Genomic DNA, 18,435 nt, shown 5'->3' with positions numbered 1-18,435 from the left:
TAGTCACAGAGATAGCATAATATAGGTTTACAAAGGCTACTAAATGTATAAAATGGTATTAACTGTTGTTATACAATTTTCATATGGTATTTTATATGTTTCCAGAGTTATTGATTGATGACTTTTGGGTGTATAGGTTGATGATCATTTTGCTTCAAAGAGGGCGCCTCTCCCCTCCTGTACCTCTACTGCTTCATGACGCTCCAGGCAGTCATGTGATCAGACTCTGCTTCATTCCAGATGTGTCAAGCTGCAGCAAGGAGGAAACAGGAAGTCATTTAATCTTAACTTCAAACTAAAAGCATAACATTTCTTTTGCCTTGATGAGAAAAGATACTCTTAAGTGTCTCAAGTCTATTTGTTTATTTTTGTCTTGAATTATAAATATTATTGATTGATGTATGTTACGTTATAAGTGTTACGTGTGATAGGGACATATAGAAAAACCCCTGCAATAATAATTGTTTTTATCTTCAACTACAGCTCAAAAGCCAAAAAGCCAAAAAGGTTGGGAACCACTGGCTTTATCATGAACAATGTTTTTTATGATAGAATCACTGTTTTTATGTAAAATCTTAATTTGAAAAATAACTAGTAACTATAGCTGTATAAATGTAATGGAGTAAAAAGTACAATATTTTCCTCTCAATTATAGTGGAGTAGAACTATTATTGTATTTAGTTACTTTCCACCACTGCTTTATATCAAGTACTTCTTCCACCGTTGTCAGAAAGTCCACGGACGAATCCCACATCTTTTATGAAAAAATTAACATTTATCAGTTATAAAATATGTGTAGGCCTAAGTGTAAATTGATTTAATATAAATCAAGCTTGATACTCCTTACCACTGTATGAGAGATGGGATTTTGTGTTTTTATTCCAACACAGAGAAATTGCCTGAAAGAGCTGCAGCGCTACATCAGCAGCAGGTCTCTGAGGTTCTCTGATCAGGTTGATTGGTTGTTCCTCGCTTCAGGATGTGCTTTTGACATTGTAGCTCCTAAACATTGGAACTCTCTTCCATTGGACTTAGGATCTGTGGACTGTGGACACTTTAAAAAACAGTTCATTGGTTTAGACTTGGTTTTGTTTAGTTTTGTTTAGTGTCTTTTATGTTTTTAGCTTGATATCTGCATTTCATGGCTGTTTTGTCTTTTACCTGCTATTTTGTTTTTTGTTGTGAAGCACTTTGTGACATCTGTACTTCAAAGGTGCTATGTAAATATACATATTATTACTATTACTTGAGTATAATATTAATAATAATATTATTAATACAGGATTATAATTATAATATTGGGCATGAAGCTTCCATGAGTATTGTGAAAGCTTGATGTATGCATTTCATGGCTGTTGTTTTGTCCTTTACTTGCTATTTCGTTTTTTGTTCTGTACATCTGTACTTCAAAGGTGTTATATAAATATACATATTATTACATCATTATTATTATTATTGAAAATCTTATTACTTAATTTTGAACCATGGGGGGAGGAGAAAACTTAAAATGCTCTTTGTTAAATTATTTTCTTTTCTTAAAGGTCCCATATCGTGCTCATTTTCAGGTTCATACTTGTAAGTTGTGTTTTTTACTAGAACATGTTTACATGCTGTAATGTTAAAAAAAACTTGAATTCCCTCATACTGTCAGCCTGAATAAACCTGTATTTACCCTCTGTCTGAAACGCTCCATTTTAGCGCATTTTGACGGAATTGCCACAGAATTGCATTGCTAGGCAACAGCTTGGGTCCATGTGTACTTCCTGTCAGCTGATGACATTCAAAATATACTGCAACCAGGAATAAACTGGGACACACAAAAGGTCTAAATATTGTATATTTGTGACATCACAAATTGGCAGAAATCATGACAGCTTGTTTCAAATGCAGAGTTTCTGAATACGGGCTGTGTGTATTTCTCTGTGGTTTGAGCGTTTCGATACTTTCACAGTGTTTATATAGGACTTAAGCCTGCTTTATAATAAAAAAAAACATGAAAAATCCCTTTCTGATAATATGGGACCTTTAAATAAAAAATATTTAAAATAAATAAATAAATATTGTATTAATATTATTACTATTACTTGTGTATAATAATAATAATAATAATAATAATAATAATAATAATACAACATTATAATTATAACATTGGGCTATGAATCTTAAATGAGGGTTTTATTGTGAAAGCTCCAGGCGGAAGTTGTAATCCTCGTCCCCTGCAGCTTGACCACCGTGGTGTGTTCTCAGGGTTCCGTGAGAGCCGTGTTGCCCCACCCCACCTCTCACCGCTATCTCTCTCTCTACATGTACGATCCTCACACAAACAAGGGGGACACAATCATCCACAGTAACACCGAGAAGAAACCACTCTCTGCTGCTCCAAGACACACCGACACACCGACCACCGGTTCACTGTCGGTGCAACAACAACAGTAAACGTGTGGACCAGTCAGTGATTGAACCACCGCGGTCTGTTCATGTCTCAGACACATGTAACATCTAATCCACCACACCGACTCACCGGGAATACAACCAGCTGAGAGAGCTGACAGACAGCTGGACCTGCGACCAACCGGGAGATAAACGGAGGAATAAACACCGAGAATCACCTGGATATCACCTCATATTCATCAAGGACATCCAGCTGCCTTCCCGGTGTGAGGAGGAGACGGTAACGTTACCGGAGAGAGAGAAGAGGACGGAGACGGAGACGGAGAAGAGGCCTTTTCTTCTTCTGGGTCTGGTCAAACCCAACGAGAAAACACACCAGCATCTGTTGACGAGGAGAGGAAATCATCAAACAGGATCTTATTGATAAGGCTGCTATAATAACATCATCCTGCTGCTGCTGCCTATAATAAACGGTGTATATAATAATAATGTGATAGAGAGAGAAGAAGAAGAGCTTGATGGTGATTCACATGCCGTCATTTTAATATAGGAAATATTTATATATTATTTTTTTCCTCCACCTTAATAACCCCCTCTGGTGTGCTGTGGGTAGCTGGATTGCAAACAACCCTTAAAAAAATATATCTTTAAAAAAAAAAAAAAAAAAGGTGGAGAAAAAATAGGTGTTGTGTGTAGTAGAAAATGAATTGAATGGCAGTGTGAGAGATAATCTGCCGAAGATGGGCTCCGGAGGAGACATTTGCTGAGAATATTTAACCCTAATAGTCTGGATATATATATAAATTAAATTGAAACCCTCCTTTATGGATACAGGACTGTCATTGATGTGCATTGCCAGGCTGGAGAATCTCACATCCACTCTCTCATATCAATGTTGATGACTTCATTGCGGATTTACAGTGAAAAACACAAGAATCAAGCTTCTCTGAGAGGGCGGCATCGATGCTCTGCTGCTTTTTTCTTTTTTTTTTAGTGCTGATAAATTGCCAGTAAATCCATCCATATAGGCTGCATATTGTGCCAAAAGCCTGGTGGAGCCTACTTTACCTTTTTTTACATCTGGCAACATAAATGTCACCCATTTTGAGCCAGGTGTTCCTCTGTTGGGCCAGTCTAGGAATTTAGGATTTTTTCTTCTGATCAACACCCTCCTTCCTCCTTCCTCCATCCTTCCCTACACCTACCTACCTACACCCAACCACCCATCCATCCTGCCTCCCATCCTGAACCTATCACTGGGTTTTTTGGGAAGATGGGCTGTCTTGGCAATAGTAAGACCGAAGACCAACGAAATGAGGATAAGGCACAGAGGGAAGCCAACAAAAAGATAGAGAAGCAGCTCCAGAAAGACAAACAGATATACCGAGCCACTCACCGGCTACTACTATTAGGTAGGTGTTGTGAAAATCATCATTTTAATATGTGTGTATGTGTCCCATTTGTGCTCCATTGTTGCACCCACTAACACAATTTTCACCATAGCTCTTGTTTCAGATTATACCCATGAAAAAAGATGTTTTATAAGCATCAATATATGATGCAATGACATGATGTCACCAGGTTTTTACAGTGTCTTCTTGACACGGGGAGAGCCTGTCTGCTGCTGCATTCATGGGTTCATATGGAGCATGATAACAGGACATGAGAGAGAGAGAGAGTGGACATGGAGCAGCATGCAGAAAGAAGCAGGGAGGCCACACCAATATGTGTGTTTTAGACGTACAGGACAGCAGAGTGTAGATTCACCTTGAGTCATTTAGGCCTATACACTCCATGTTTGATATGTTTCACACCACACGCTCACCTTTTCGTAATCCTCTCCACGCCAGCTACTCTGGAAATGGATGTTGGATGAAAAACTCTACTATTTTGAATGTGATGAAGCTATTTGTGGCTTCATCATCCAGGCCTCCATGTCATGATACAGTCTGAACCTCAAGGCCACGGCTACTAGTATCCTGCCAAGCCTCTTGGAGTACGGAGAGCAAATTAGGATTACTATCAGGATTACTAGCCTCCCCTTTGAAAAGACTGTCCTGCTCATGCTAATCTGAAATTGATCCCAGATTTGTACACTTACACTCTAAACTGCAGGCCTGTATAGCCTTTAGCTCCTTGTGTCCAGGTTAGGAGACGTTGTGGTCCCGGCTTCTTTCATTTTCAGTTTGCTATAGGACACATATAGGAGCTTTTCTCTTTTGCTCATGAACATGTGGGACCGTCTAATGTATTTTATTATCATGCCAGAATTATGGAGAGTGATATTTATCTTGATTCTTGTTTAATTACATCTCACTTCTGCTAAAGCAAAAAAAAAACACTTCGACAACAGTCTGAGTGGATTCTTCCTGTCCACATCCCTGATGCTGAGAGCCCCTCTCACATCTGGAAGCAGTGGTGGAAGAAATCCTCAGATCCTTTACTCCAGTAAACACAACAACGTACAAGTAAAAGTCCTACATTCAACCTACCTACCTAAAGTGACACACGTTCTATCAGCAACCTAAAGAAGGGGCTGCACAATTAATCAAATATTAATCGTGAATTTTGGCTTCCCATGATTAAATGAACATGATCGGCTGCGATATTGACGTTTAAAATGCGTTCTGCTCAATATACAAAATCAGGCGTTTCCTAAACTAACAGCTAGCCACTAGCCGTTGATCGAGATGTTTTGGCTTCACTTTTGGGTATAGATATTATCTATGCAACCAATGTGTTTATGATTACATTGAGAGCATACAATTGTTTATCTAGCTCTTAATGTTGCTAATTTTGCTCTCGAAATTCACCAGATTGAAGCTTTTAACTTTAAAATGTAGCTAACAGGAGTAAGGTGAATATCCCTGTATTTTTTTTCATATTGCAATATATATATATATATATCAGAAAAACATATTGCAATGTCAGTTTTTTATAACAGCCCTAATTTGTACATTAACAGGTATGTAGCACAGCATGGAGGTGAAAACAGTACTCTGTTTATTTTAATGTGAAAGTGCAAATAAAAATATGTTGTCGCTAAAGTCAATGAATAATCGTGATAAATAATCGTGATATCAATATAAATCAAAATAATCGTGATTATCATTTTGGCCATAATCTTGCAGCCCCAACCTAAAGTATTAAAAGTACTCGTTCTAGAGAAAATATATCACATTGTTTGATTGTTAGCACCGATGCAATAATGCATATTGGTAGCATTTTACAGTTGTAGCTGCTCGAGGTAGTTTTTGTATTAATTTTTTTGACTTTTCTCTTGGACTTTGTGAAATAATAGATCATTTTACCTTTTCTGACACGAGTCAGTTTAGAGGTGAAATCTCTGTTTGGTGGAACTGCGAGTAATTCAAACGGTGACGAGTAAGGCTGCACAATTAATGGAAATTTTTATCGAAATCGCAATTTGACCGACTGCAATTTTCAAATCGCAGGAGGTGCAATATTAGTTTAAGGCTAAATATGTGTCAAAATATAATTTTAAATAAATATTGTCGTGCTGCAGAGATGTCCTGGCCTACACATCATATTCTACAGATTTAAGATAACATCCTTTCAAAAATCATTATCATATGTTTTTCAATGAAAAATGAGAATAATGATGTAAAAATGATCATTCCCTCTAATATCGCACATCGTATCACAATTGCAATATCAGTCAAAATATTCATAATTACATATTTTTTCAAAATCGTTGTAGTCACCAGCTGAAAACGTTGGCGACTGCAAATTTAATCTGTAGCAACGTGTTATATTTTATAAGTTTATCATGTAAAATCTTAATCTGAAGAGTAACTAATAGTATACTAAGACAACAAAATGCCTTCACAGATCCAGTATCCTAAGACCGAAGCTTTCAAACCGTCATCCTCTGGTTTCCCCCGTTGTCGGTGCCTCTGAAGGAGTTTTGTTCAACTCTTAATAAACTGTTATTCTTCTGTCTTCTTTCTGCTTTCAGGAGCCGGTGAATCCGGCAAAAGCACGATAGTCAAACAGATGCGAATATTGCACGTAAATGGCTTCAACGCAGAGTAAGTGTTGCTTTTAATCTGTATCTCTGTTGTTGATCACACACACACACACACCTACAGCACATCTCATCACCGAACCACTACAGATGGTTGTGGTGGTTTTATTTACAGAACGAAGGTCAGAAACTGATAATTAGGAGTGATTGGATGATACTTTACAGGATCAGATCTGAACATATTTGTTGACCAAAGACCTTGATGATGTGATTATGGGATGTTTTGGGGAGGACAACTGGTGCATTGGGATTGACCTTTAGTTACACTAACGGCATGCAGGTCTGTTTCACTCAGCTACAACAGTGAAATGAGTTGGTTAGTTTGGAAGTTAATTGTCAACAAGTTGGAAAATAATGACCAAAAATCTGTGTAATAAGAATTAATAGCAAGTGTCTTCCTCAGTCAGTGAGAATAAAAGAAGCATTTTCCTCTTCTTTTGTGACCTGATATTGATATATAATTGTACTGATTATCAGAAGGAAAACTAACTACACATAAACACATGAGAGGATCTTAATCGACTGAAACTGATCGCCTGGCTAGTGAACAAATATTTATTTTTCCCATTTGTATTGGCATGGAGGGATAATCTCCTGTCATTGTTTAAAAAGAAAAACAGCGATCCAATATGAAGTCAAATGTTTTGGGCAGATTTTTGTAACGTTATGGAGTAAATAAAAAAGTTTCCGTGACACAAGAAGAACCCTTTATCTGTTTCAGGTTGTCATGGAAACATTGCCCTGGGTGTTTTCAAGCCACCCTGTCTTGTGAATTTCCTAAAACTCAATCCCAAGTTGATGCAATGGAAACGATAGTCACATTTTTCTATTCCTGATCATCTGTTTCCTAGAAAGGGGTTTTGGGGTAGGAGCATCATCATGTGCTTATTTTTGGGTCAGGTCGAACAGATGCTCCTCACAGACCCAGACGCTCTGGTGTAATGACAAATCCGCAGTCGGCTGTCACTCCCCAGTCGCATTTATCTCCGGGGGTTTGTTGTTGCTGCTCTCTTTGGGCCCCGGAAGGTTTCACCTTGCTGGGGTTCCCTTCTGGGTGCAGGCAGCACCTAGTCAACGCAGGGTGCTGGGAGGAGATGATGGGGGAGAGACGCAGTAATATAGGAGGGATGAGGGTGAGAGGGGCAGTGTTTTTTTTCTCTTTTATTTTGTTGTGGAGCTCCTAGTGGGTGAGGAATGTAGTATTTCTCTCTTTTTCGTCAATCTGAGTGAAATAAAGGAGCAGAGGGAAGCTCTCTGATGCCACTCCTAAACTTCAAACATCTCCTTCCCTTGAGGAAATAATCAGATAGATGATGTTCCTTTTCCATTTTGTTTAGTAATCTACAATTTTAAAGTGGGATCACTGGTTCCCTTGACTTTGAGAACTTTTTACAGTGGAGTGAAGACTAATAAACATAAAAAAAACTTCATCAAAGTTGCTAGAAGCCAGATAACCAAGGCCCTCTGTTGTCTTAGAACATATCTGTTTATTGGTAGAAAAATATATATTGTAAAATAGAGCTGCTGGTATAACGATTATTTTCATTATTGATAAATCTGCTAAATATTTTCCCAATTAATCATTTGGTTTATAAAAATGTCAGAAAATGCCCATCAAAGTTTCACAGAGCCCAAGGTGACATCCTCCGATGACATATTTAGTTTACTATCATAAAAAGTGAAGAAAACCATAAAGATTTTCACATTTGAGAATCTGGAATTAGTCTTTGATGATGATTTTCAATTATTTATCAAAACTGTTTCCATTTAATGTTGTTCCAGTCTACTAATAGATTAATCAACAAATAGTTTCAGACGTACAGTATAGTGAAATCAGTTGTCTAAAATCTCCCCATGTTTATCCCAAAACACTGCAGCAGTATTATCAGTTCAACAAGACTTGTATTCCCTTTATCCGACTAAACACTCACCACCGGTCCTCTGTCATCATTTATTCTGCTCACTTTTAGTGTCAGTCTCCATGTTTCTTTGACTGAACTTCTCTCGCTTGTATCTGGTAATAACAGCAAAAGTAGAATGATATATAAATATACTGTTACACAATCCAGCACCAACATCTGGCCCGATTTTGGCTTTATTAAGCTTCTGCTGTAGCCTGATTTTAAGGGTGGTATTGGGAGTAAATGGATAACATTTTCTATCCTTATAATCAGACTAAATTGTTATTCCGTTTCACATCATCTTCATTTTTTGTTTTGGAAGGGAGGTTATTTTGTTTTGGTTTGCCTGAACCAGTCATAAGTAAGGCTTGGCGATATGGCCAAAATCTTCTATCCTGATATAGGTAATTTCATATCTCAATTACGATCATGATATTGCATTATTTGTGGTACTTCAATAAATAAATAGTCTTTATGAAATAACCTAATATACATAATAAATTATGTATACTCCTGTGTGAATCAAATACTTGTAAATGAAAAGTACTGAGTATTTTAAGAGTGCAAAATTAAGTGTAGAATATAGAAAAAAATATATATACAATAGACATTTTGTATCGTTTTGACGATATATATCGTCATATTGCCCAGCCCTGGGCACAAGCCTGTAGTCTTCAACACGGAAGCTGTGGTAGCGATTATTGGGAGCAGTTAACGTAACGTTTTTCACGATAATAGAAGAAATATTTAGATAGATGTGTAAACTGGCTTTTAATCTCAGTGAAATTAATGAATATCTGTAACTTTTTGGTCATCGTGTCCTTACCATTATTGATCATTCCTCTAAAGTTTCAAATATCTATTGAAAGCACCAATCGTCATCCAGAAACATTTTTATAAGATTGATATTGAGGTATCGGGTCTAAATATCATGCCAGCCAATAATAATAGACAATTAAAGTTTTAATTAAGTTTTGATTATTTTCACCAAAGAACACATGAATCCATGCTTTTAATTTGAAATCTTTCTGCTCAACAAGAGAAACACAGGCTGCTGTCGACAAAATACACTGCGCGGGGTCACTCAGAAGAAATCACACCATGTGCAGGTACCTGATTGTGTAAGCAGCTCTGAGGTCGTTTCATTTGGGGAATTTTGGAATCAAATCTGACTTTCAATTGTCAAACTTGTCTTTTGTCTGGTTTCTGAAAGAGTTGTGTGACGTTAAACCTGTACTACTGGTATCAGTGAACCCACAGATTGCATAAACCTGAGTGCCATGCTGTGTGTGTGTGTTTGTCTTTACAACAATAAGTGGACAAATAAATGGAGCATGTCGTTGTATTTGCTAATACTTTGGATCTTACTTTGTCCTCATGGTAGGCTGTTGTTAGTATTGGACTTGACCAGTGACAGTAACTGTTACTTAGTTACTTACTTAGATCTGCTGTTCTCATTTGGTATCAGCAAGTACACAAAATTCAGAAGTTGCACTTGGTCAGCAAAATGTGTGCATCTGGAGCAGCCATAATACTGATGTCTGATATAACTCACCTCCAGGCTGACAAAGAGAAGTTAATGTTACACAGCAAAAACCTACTTGCTCTAACTCAGAAGAAACAAAACATTTATTTACTTGTTTTGGAATAATCAAGCTGTTTCTTTTATATTTTAGATGAAACATTCTGCCATATATTTCATCCATATTTAGATTTACAGCTGATATATTTCCGGCTAAAGTTTTTTCCACTTCCCCACGGAGCCGTGCTTTGGAAATAATCATATTTTTATTAACATTTAAGCAAAGCGTGGGACTGTTACTGTCACTGTTAACCTTCCTGGCTCGAGGTGATAATGCTCTTTTCTTGTGATTTATGCTTTTGTGTACAAAAACTAACATGAACCATTGTTTGTTCCTCACAGGGAGAAAAAACAGAAAATTCATGATATTAAAAACAACATTAAAGAAGCTATAGAGGTAAGAAATTGATCTTTTGACCCCTTTTGAATGATTTCTAGCACCACATTTGGAGCAATAATGAGAGATTTGCTAATATTTAGGGTAATAAAACTGAGCATCAAGAGGAAAAGGTTAAAACCTGGAGTCCACAATACAATCTGTTTGCCTCAAAGTCATGATAAATTATTACTGATGTTAGGCAATAGAATAACAACTGATTTTTTGAATGCTTTTAAAATCTTGATTGAACTCTTAATGAACTTCAGGCAACACTCTGCCTTCAAAATGAGCACGTAGCACATTGAAATGAGGCTCTTTTATAGTGTCAATGTAAAGGAGCTTTAAGACGTAAAAAATGTTGAATATTAACCGTGTTGCAGTGTTTTTTTAAAGAATTATTGCATTATGTCTTCGTCTTCTGTTCCCTCCATCCAGACGATTGTGTCTGCCATGACTACGCTCACACCGCCATGCAAGTTAGCCTGTCCTGCAAACCAATGCCGAATCGATTATGTCATGAACATAGTAAACCAGAAGGATTTCGAGTTTCCTTCGGTAAGTTAACCACCTTTGGATCTTATTTTTTCCCTTCTTTCAACTGCAAGTCCCATTTTATACTAATAACCTCTCAGTCGAATGTCATCTGGAGGTCGACGCAAGTGTTGTATCATCAAAGTATTACATCTTTACACCAAAGGCAGTATTTGGCAACAATTCTGTTCATCAACTTATTATTATTTAAATCATGTTTTTCACACAAAACTTCTCTGGTTCCATCTGTGATATTTAACTGAACTGGTTTTTGGACTGTTGGTTGGACAAAACAGGACATTACATGCATTTTACACAATTTTTGTGACATTAAATAGACCATATGATCTATTCATGAAAATAATTAAAACAGTACTAATAATTTAAATATTTTAAACAGACTTAATCACAGTCTGGTTTGTCTGTGTAAACCTCGCAAGAGATCAAGCTGATAATACAAATCAGCTTCAATTTTTGAACGTTGTTGATTTTTTTTTTTAGATGTTTTGTTGTGAAATTGATCTCAGCGTCTTACTATAAGTGCTATTAAACGTTGTTGAGTAGTGTCAGGTCTAGCCGGCTCAGCAGGTGTGCTGTAGGTGAGTGAGGAACCTCCCACGGCGGCCTTCATGAGTCCGCCCAGTGTGTTTGCGCAGTGATTCAGTAATTAGCAGGTGTGCTTCCGCTGGGGACGCTGTCAATTGAATGAGCCTCTCACCTGAGAGATCCCCAGCGCCTATTAACATTGATTGTCTGTAATAACCCTAAATGTGTCTAGAGGGACCCGTCCTCCAGAAACACAGAGGCTCTGAGGGATTCCCCCCTGAGCTGCAGTCTGCTCCTGGCGGCCGCTCAGAAACTCACTGCATTGTCAAAAATGGTAATATAACCATAACTGATTATGATGAAACTTTTTGATTGAGCGCAATAATTAGTCGACAAAAATAACGTGACAATTATGGTGATCGATTTAATCATTTAAGTCATTTTCAAGCAAAAACAATGATAAAAAAAAAGCCCTTGTTTCCAAACTCTGAAATGTGAAGATTTGCTGCTTTTCTATGTTTGATATTATTGGAAATTTAATATTTTGGGGCTTTAGACTGCTGGACAAACAAAACAAGACATTTGAATACATCATTTTGTACTTTAGGAAATTTCAATAAATCAAATGAATTGTTTAATTGTTTGTTTAATTTCAGCTCGGTTTTTCTAAATTAAAACATAATTTAAGTATATCAATAAAAACTCCTGACCAGCAGTCCTAAACCCCAATAAATCAAACTATTCTGATTTATTTTAAATTTTAATCAATTTTCTTTGATTAGATTTTCAAAGATACCTTGTTTGATTTAAATGGGAAATGTGTATAAAATCATTCAAAGTAGATTTTTTTGATTTGATATGATGTTCCAAAAGACGTGTGTTTGCAGATTTAAATGTCTCACAAATTTAAAGAGTGAGATGTAGCTTTAACCAATCAGTGGAACAAACATTTAGAGAATAGATGCGACGTCAAACTGCGAAAAATTATTAATCCAACTTGGAATCTATGAAATTAGTAAGTAAACAGCTATTGGTTAGATAGCATTTGATCTGTTTTCCCGATATGGGACAGGTTACGTATAGAGGGAGAAGAAGAACACTGTGTCCTCCCTGTTTTTTTCCAGCACGATATAGCCTTGGTGTTTAAACTGGTCGTAGATTTGTTTTTAGCAGCACTGAGAGTATTTGTGTGTAAGCAAAAGGAAGTCTCCTGATATTGTCTCTGTTACTTCGTGGCAAATTTATGATGCGGACCTGTCTGAAGCTGACCCTTCCCTCAGACTGTCAGTCAGTCACTAGACGTCCACTGAGGAGGGAAAGACCAGAGTTTTCATGTGGGGTGTGGAGGGTTAAAGCAGGGTTACAGTTGTTATTTTAAATGGTGATTTGAGCACAATGACAGCTGGTTACCTGGTTAAAGTAATGACTAATGAAGCGCCGGAAGCCTTGGCTTTCAATTCTGCCCGTTGAGGTGAATGAGTGGTTGTTCAGGAGAAGAGAATACAGTAGAAAACTATTTTATAGGCTCAGCCTCTCCTCCAACTCCTCCACCCGCCTCCTCCTCCTCAGCCCGCTCCCCCTCGCCTGGCCTTAGGGCCTACTGGAAACCAGTTGGACTGGTTGACTCTGCCTTCAGCAGAGGAGGAAGAGAGGGAGAGAAAATAAGCACAAGGCCTGGATTGAATCTCCAAAGTCTTGATTTCCTTTCAAGCTTCGTTTCTAATCAGTAATCCTTGTAGTTATGATTCACAAAAAAAATTATTTTCTCTGCTAAAATGTTAGTAATGAAATGGATCAACTTTGATGCGAGATAAAGAAATATTCCTGAGGTTATTTGCTCAGACCCGATCACTGCCATGCCCACCTCTCCTGAGCTCCCAGTACAGTACAGTACAGTGACGACGCATTGTAGTCAAAGTCTGTTTTATTTACTGTAAATACTTCAAAATCACAAATTTGCCTTGCAGGGCTTTACAATTTTTACAACATACAACACGCTCTGTTCAGGACAAACTGTACAAAACAACATTTCAACAGGGAAAAAAAAAGGGAGAAACGTCATTAAGAGCAACAACAGCCATGAACTAGATGTTGTATAAACAGAGACACTCTCTGAACCCACTTCATACTGTAACGTAGTCTTGAACATCGCTTCAAGACTGTGGAGGGAATTTATTAAATGCATTTCCTACATCTGAAAGAGTTCTGCCCCAAAAATGATTAATATCTCAGAACAATTCTTACAATATTTTAACATATCAAGCCCTACATACCATACCACCTGGCAGATTACTCAGAATACCTTTTTCTCAGCCTGAGTCTATAAAGTAGTTTAATTCAAAGTGAATGGTAACCAGGTTTCATGATGCCTCTATGAGAGGCAAATAGCTTTTTTCTTTTTCTGTCAAACTCTCTGAATTTGACATGTAGCCATGAATAAACTTTATGATTAAAAAATACACTTCAAAGAGAAACTGATGAAAAAGCCTGAAGTTGACCTTGTTGACCTCCGATCCGATGAGCAGAGAGAGAAAATGGTTGCATGTTAGTGTTAGAAATTAGAGATTTAAAGCCCAACACTTATAGGATAATGTAATTGGTTTGCTGTAGTAGTTTTCTCATCGTTCTTGATTCTTATATTTTGTTGATTAGCAACAAGAAGTTTCACTTTTTAAAGCTCCTCATGAAACATTTTCCTCTTTCCTCAAATAAAATTCTCGGCTCATTTAGACTCTTGGTTTCCTCACAGAACTACTATTATTGCTTTGACAGTCAACTACTGTGTTCATGAACTGATCACTTAAATTAGCTTTTGTATGTAAAACTTAATTATGTTGTTATTATAGCTACTGTTAAACATAACTAGAGCTGCCGAGCCGAAGTCTGATTAAGAGTCTGAAAGCTTCAAGATATTTGATTTATTATGACAAAAACAAAAGAAATTCAATTATAAAACAAAGAAAAGGCTTGATCCAGCAAAAGTTTTGCATTTCTGTTTGATAAATCACTTTTAAAATGTGTTTTGTCAACGAGTTAATCAACAAAACATTTCAGCTCTGAATAGAACTGAAACAATGAATCGAATTAATGGATCGATAGAAAATGAACCTGCAACTATTTTTGATTCATCGCTTGCAAAAATGGCAATTGAGAAGCATTCATTACCTCCTGCTTCTCAATTGTGTTGATTTGCTGATTTTCTTTGTCTTTTGAATACTTTTAGATTTGTTGGGACAAAGAATTTTTTTTAAGAGGTCACCTTGGCCCTTTGGAAGTGGTGACTTTTCACTATTTTATGAGTTTGTTTTAGACTAAACAATGATTTGGGGGAAAAAAGTCAGCAGATTATTTGATAATAAAAATAATTGTTAGTTGCAGCCCTACCTCTAAATACAACCGTTCTCACAGAATGAAGTGTTTTCCCATTTAGTACTTACTTTTACTTTAATCTGGTTCTTTCCATGGTTTTGTGAGTCTGTAAATTACCTGAGAAACTTTTTGCCTCTTTGAGGCTTCCTAGTTTTACCTAGAATCTGACTTTAACTCTCAAGGAAATAAGAGCAAAGGATAACAAAGGGAACACAAAGGAGTAGTATTTTTTTTACTACTAGGTAAACTCATTGATCAACTTACATTAACTTAACTGTGTGCTAAGTTATACTGCAAACCAAACTCTGTTTACCCCTTTTACTTTAATCCCCAATCGCTCTTGGGGTGCAAATTAATCAATAACTGACAAACAAAACTGCTAGTTTTAAACAGACTTCGTCCCATTTATCACATCTACTTTTCCAAACTTGTGTCTATCAGTCACTAACGTGGTGGTCACTGCAAAACCTGCCTACTCTCAGTCACATCCAGTATTTTTAAGGCTGTACAGTGTAACTCTATGACTCATAATGGCTTATTTGTGCTTGACCGTGTTGTATGTGACCCGCTGCAGATCGTAGTGAAGAGATAGGCCCCTGTGTAGTGACAGCCAAGCCTTGTGTCCGTACAAAGCTCTCCGTTTCTTCATGAACTCGCTGAACTGTTCTGTTTCCTGCCTCTGTCAGAGCCCGCTCATCTGCCGCTCCTCTCCGAGCCGGCCTTCAACTGCTAACTGAGCCAGGGAATATCACTGCCTCCCTCCATCTGTCCTTAGACTCTTTCACCCACCCAGACTTGGACGGGAAATACGTTCTCAAGCCAGGGACATAGATATCATCCAGAGATGCCAACTTGTTCCTATATTACCGTCCACCCATGTGTGAAGTCCATCATTTGTTGTGTGCTGCATTCAGTGTAGTTTATGTCTGATCGTGACACTATTTCTCTCTTCTTTTCTTTTTTCTTCTCTTTAAGGCTGATACTAATGATTATTTTCCTTATCAATTAATCTTAATTAAGTCCATTGTATTCACGATAAATCTTTTCTTCTAGACAAATGCCTGTTAGAAGTTCCCACAGCCCAAGGTGACATTTTCAGATATCTGTTTTTTTCCTACCAACAGTACAAAAGCCAAAGATATTCAGTTTACTGTTATGTAAAACAGATAAAAGCTTCAAATCTTTACATTTGAGAAACTGGAACCAGCAAATGTTTGGCTTTTTTTATTAAAAAAAAAGGCAAACCATTATTCGATTATTAAAATAGATGCCGATTAATTTTCGTTTGATCGACCAATGATCGACGATTAAACCCACTGGAAGATTTCCCTCTTCGTGCTCTGTGCTGTAGACGAGTAGCTTAGCTCATTAGCAAACATTGTGTGAATTTAAGGGCTGTCAATCGATTAAAATATCTAATCGCGATTAATCACATGATTAATTGCAAATTAATCGCCTTTTTTTTTATCAAAAAGGACATTAAAGGGAGATTTGTCAAGTATTTAATACTCTTATCAACATGGCAGTGGGCAAATATGTTGCTTTATGCAAATGTATGTATATATTTATTATTTGATATCAATTAACAACACAAAACAATGACAAATATTGTCCAGAAACCCTCACAGGTACTGCATTTAGCATACAAAATATGCTCAAATCATAACATGGCAAACTCAAGCCCAACAGCCAACAACAACAACATGTTGCGTTAACGCGTTATTATCGCGTTAACTTTGACAGCCCTAGTAAATATGCAACCTGCACTTTCTCCAACAATTTACGTGAGAACGTTTTTATTCGTATCTGTAAATTTGGAGGCCAGGGATGGGGGGTCGTGTTCAGTGGGTCTTCACTGAAACAGCTCTTCTTCTTTTTTCATCTCTTCTCTCGGAAAAATATAAAAGATAAATAATAAGAATTGCTATATACGATTCTTGTTTTACTCTCTCACACACACACACACTTTTCCTTTTGCTCTTTTTGTGATGTGATATATCTTTATTTCAGGGATCCTAAAAGGAGAGCCTGACTCGCAGTTATTTCTAGTTGTGGTATGCCGTTGATCCAGACCCCTCTTTCTCTTTCCAGGTGTTTTATGACCATGCAAAGATCCTCTGGCAGGACGACGGTGTGCGGGCCTGCTGGGAAAGGTCCAACGAATATCAACTCATCGACTGCGCACAGTAGTAAGTCTCTCTTTTTAAAAAAAAAAAAAAAAAAAAAAATTCTTTCCTTTTTTCCACCTTCATACTGTACATTCATTTGCATTTAAACATACAGTACATATATTTCTAATTGGAGACAGACACAAAGACGTGCTCCCTTTTTCTCTCTGTGAATCTTTAGTCCACATGCATATAATATACTCGCACTGAGGAGTGTTTGGTCGTTTTGGCATGTGGTTACTGTGAGGGCAAAGTGTCAAGGTTCATAAGGTGACATGAATGCTGCGCTACCTACACAGTGTGTCTGTTCTGACTAGTGCGTAGTGTGTTACAGCATAGAGAATAAACTAGTGTCCATGTTCATTGTAATGCAGAAACATGTCCTTCAGTGCAACAGTGTGGCTCATTGATATGCTTCTAATAGTTTTTCGCCATGATGGCGGCGTGGCTCTATAGGGATGGCAACGTTGGTCTGTCAGTTGGTCCACCACTTTGAACCAGACTGAAATATCTCAACATCTATTGGATGGATTACCGTGAAATTTAGTACAGACAGTCATTGTGCCCTGATGATGAATCTTAATGACGCACATTAGTGGCTTTGACAAAAATGTCTCAACTAGGGCTGTCGAAGTTAACGCAATAATAACAACGCGTTAACGCAAATGCATTTTAACGCCACTAATTTCTTTAACGCATTAACGCAACTAACGATTTTTAGGTTGTAGTGGGCTCAGTTTTAAAGCGAGAGTGAATTGGTAACAACCATGTCATACTAGCTTGTTGGAAAGGAGGCTAACTAACGCTTCAAACCTTCGCCAAATTTTGGCGAGGAAAAACTGGCATGACCATTTTCAAAGGGATCCCTTGACCTCTGACCTCCAGATATGTGAATGAAAATTGGTTCTATGGGTACCAACGAGTCTCCCCTTTACAGACATGCCCACTTTATGATAATCACATGCAGTTTAAGTCATAGTCAAGTCAGCACACTGACACACTGTCAGCTGTTGTTGCCTGTTGGGCTTGAGGTTGCCATGTTAGAATTGGAGCATATTTTTAATGCTAAATACAGTACTTTTTATGGTGCTTGATTGCAGATTGTCCTGCTGTGTATTGAGCAGTTGCAAAGTTGCAAAGTTGCACTGTTATGTGCTGGCAAATAAGTAGACTTTTCTATCAGGTGGCAGTCTAGTTAGCAGTGTTGTCAAACAACTAAAACACTGACCTGGTGGTTTGTGTATGTGTATGGTGTATGTCTTCGGTCGGTGACAGTGATTTGGTGTTAGCCCTGCTGATTCTTGTCAATGTCGGTGTTTGCGTATCGAAATTATTTGTTTCAAAGGCTGAGACGAGTTGCTTTTCCCCCAAAACTCTCGAGCTTTCCGAACCTCCCTCGTCCCGGCTCTCCCTCCTCTGTTTCCAAACTTTTTCTTTCTTTCTTTTCTGGTATTTTTTTTGTACTTATCCGCCTCTTGATCTCAGTCAGGCCTGCCTCTGTTATAAGGCATGCAGTGGTC

At 37.5% G+C, this 18,435-nt stretch overlaps 1 protein-coding gene across 2 annotated transcripts in view; it reads left to right on the top strand.

Annotated features, from left to right (window-relative positions):
* Positions 1–2,317: 2,317 nt before the first annotated feature.
* Positions 2,318–18,435, top strand: part of LOC141771697 (guanine nucleotide-binding protein G(s) subunit alpha-like) — a 34,745-nt gene continuing 18,627 nt past the window's right edge. The window contains exons 1-6 of one of the 2 annotated variants that reach the window (XM_074642235.1): positions 3,515–3,803; positions 6,371–6,443; positions 10,265–10,319; positions 10,737–10,856; positions 11,611–11,712; positions 16,839–16,936. In XM_074642235.1, the coding sequence (XP_074498336.1) occupies positions 3,665–3,803; positions 6,371–6,443; positions 10,265–10,319; positions 10,737–10,856; positions 11,611–11,712; positions 16,839–16,936 (587 nt within the window). In that variant the 5' untranslated portion in view covers positions 3,515–3,664. Of the gene's footprint in view, positions 3,804–6,370; positions 6,444–10,264; positions 10,320–10,736; positions 10,857–11,610; positions 11,713–16,838; positions 16,937–18,435 lie in introns of both variants that reach the window. The other variant, XM_074642244.1, reaches the window with a different exon arrangement.

The sequence above is a fragment of the Sebastes fasciatus genome, chromosome 1 (genome assembly GCF_043250625.1).
Source record: "Sebastes fasciatus isolate fSebFas1 chromosome 1, fSebFas1.pri, whole genome shotgun sequence".
Lineage (NCBI taxonomy): Eukaryota > Metazoa > Chordata > Actinopteri > Perciformes > Sebastidae > Sebastes > Sebastes fasciatus.
This window is presented reverse-complemented; position numbering and strand designations above follow the sequence as displayed.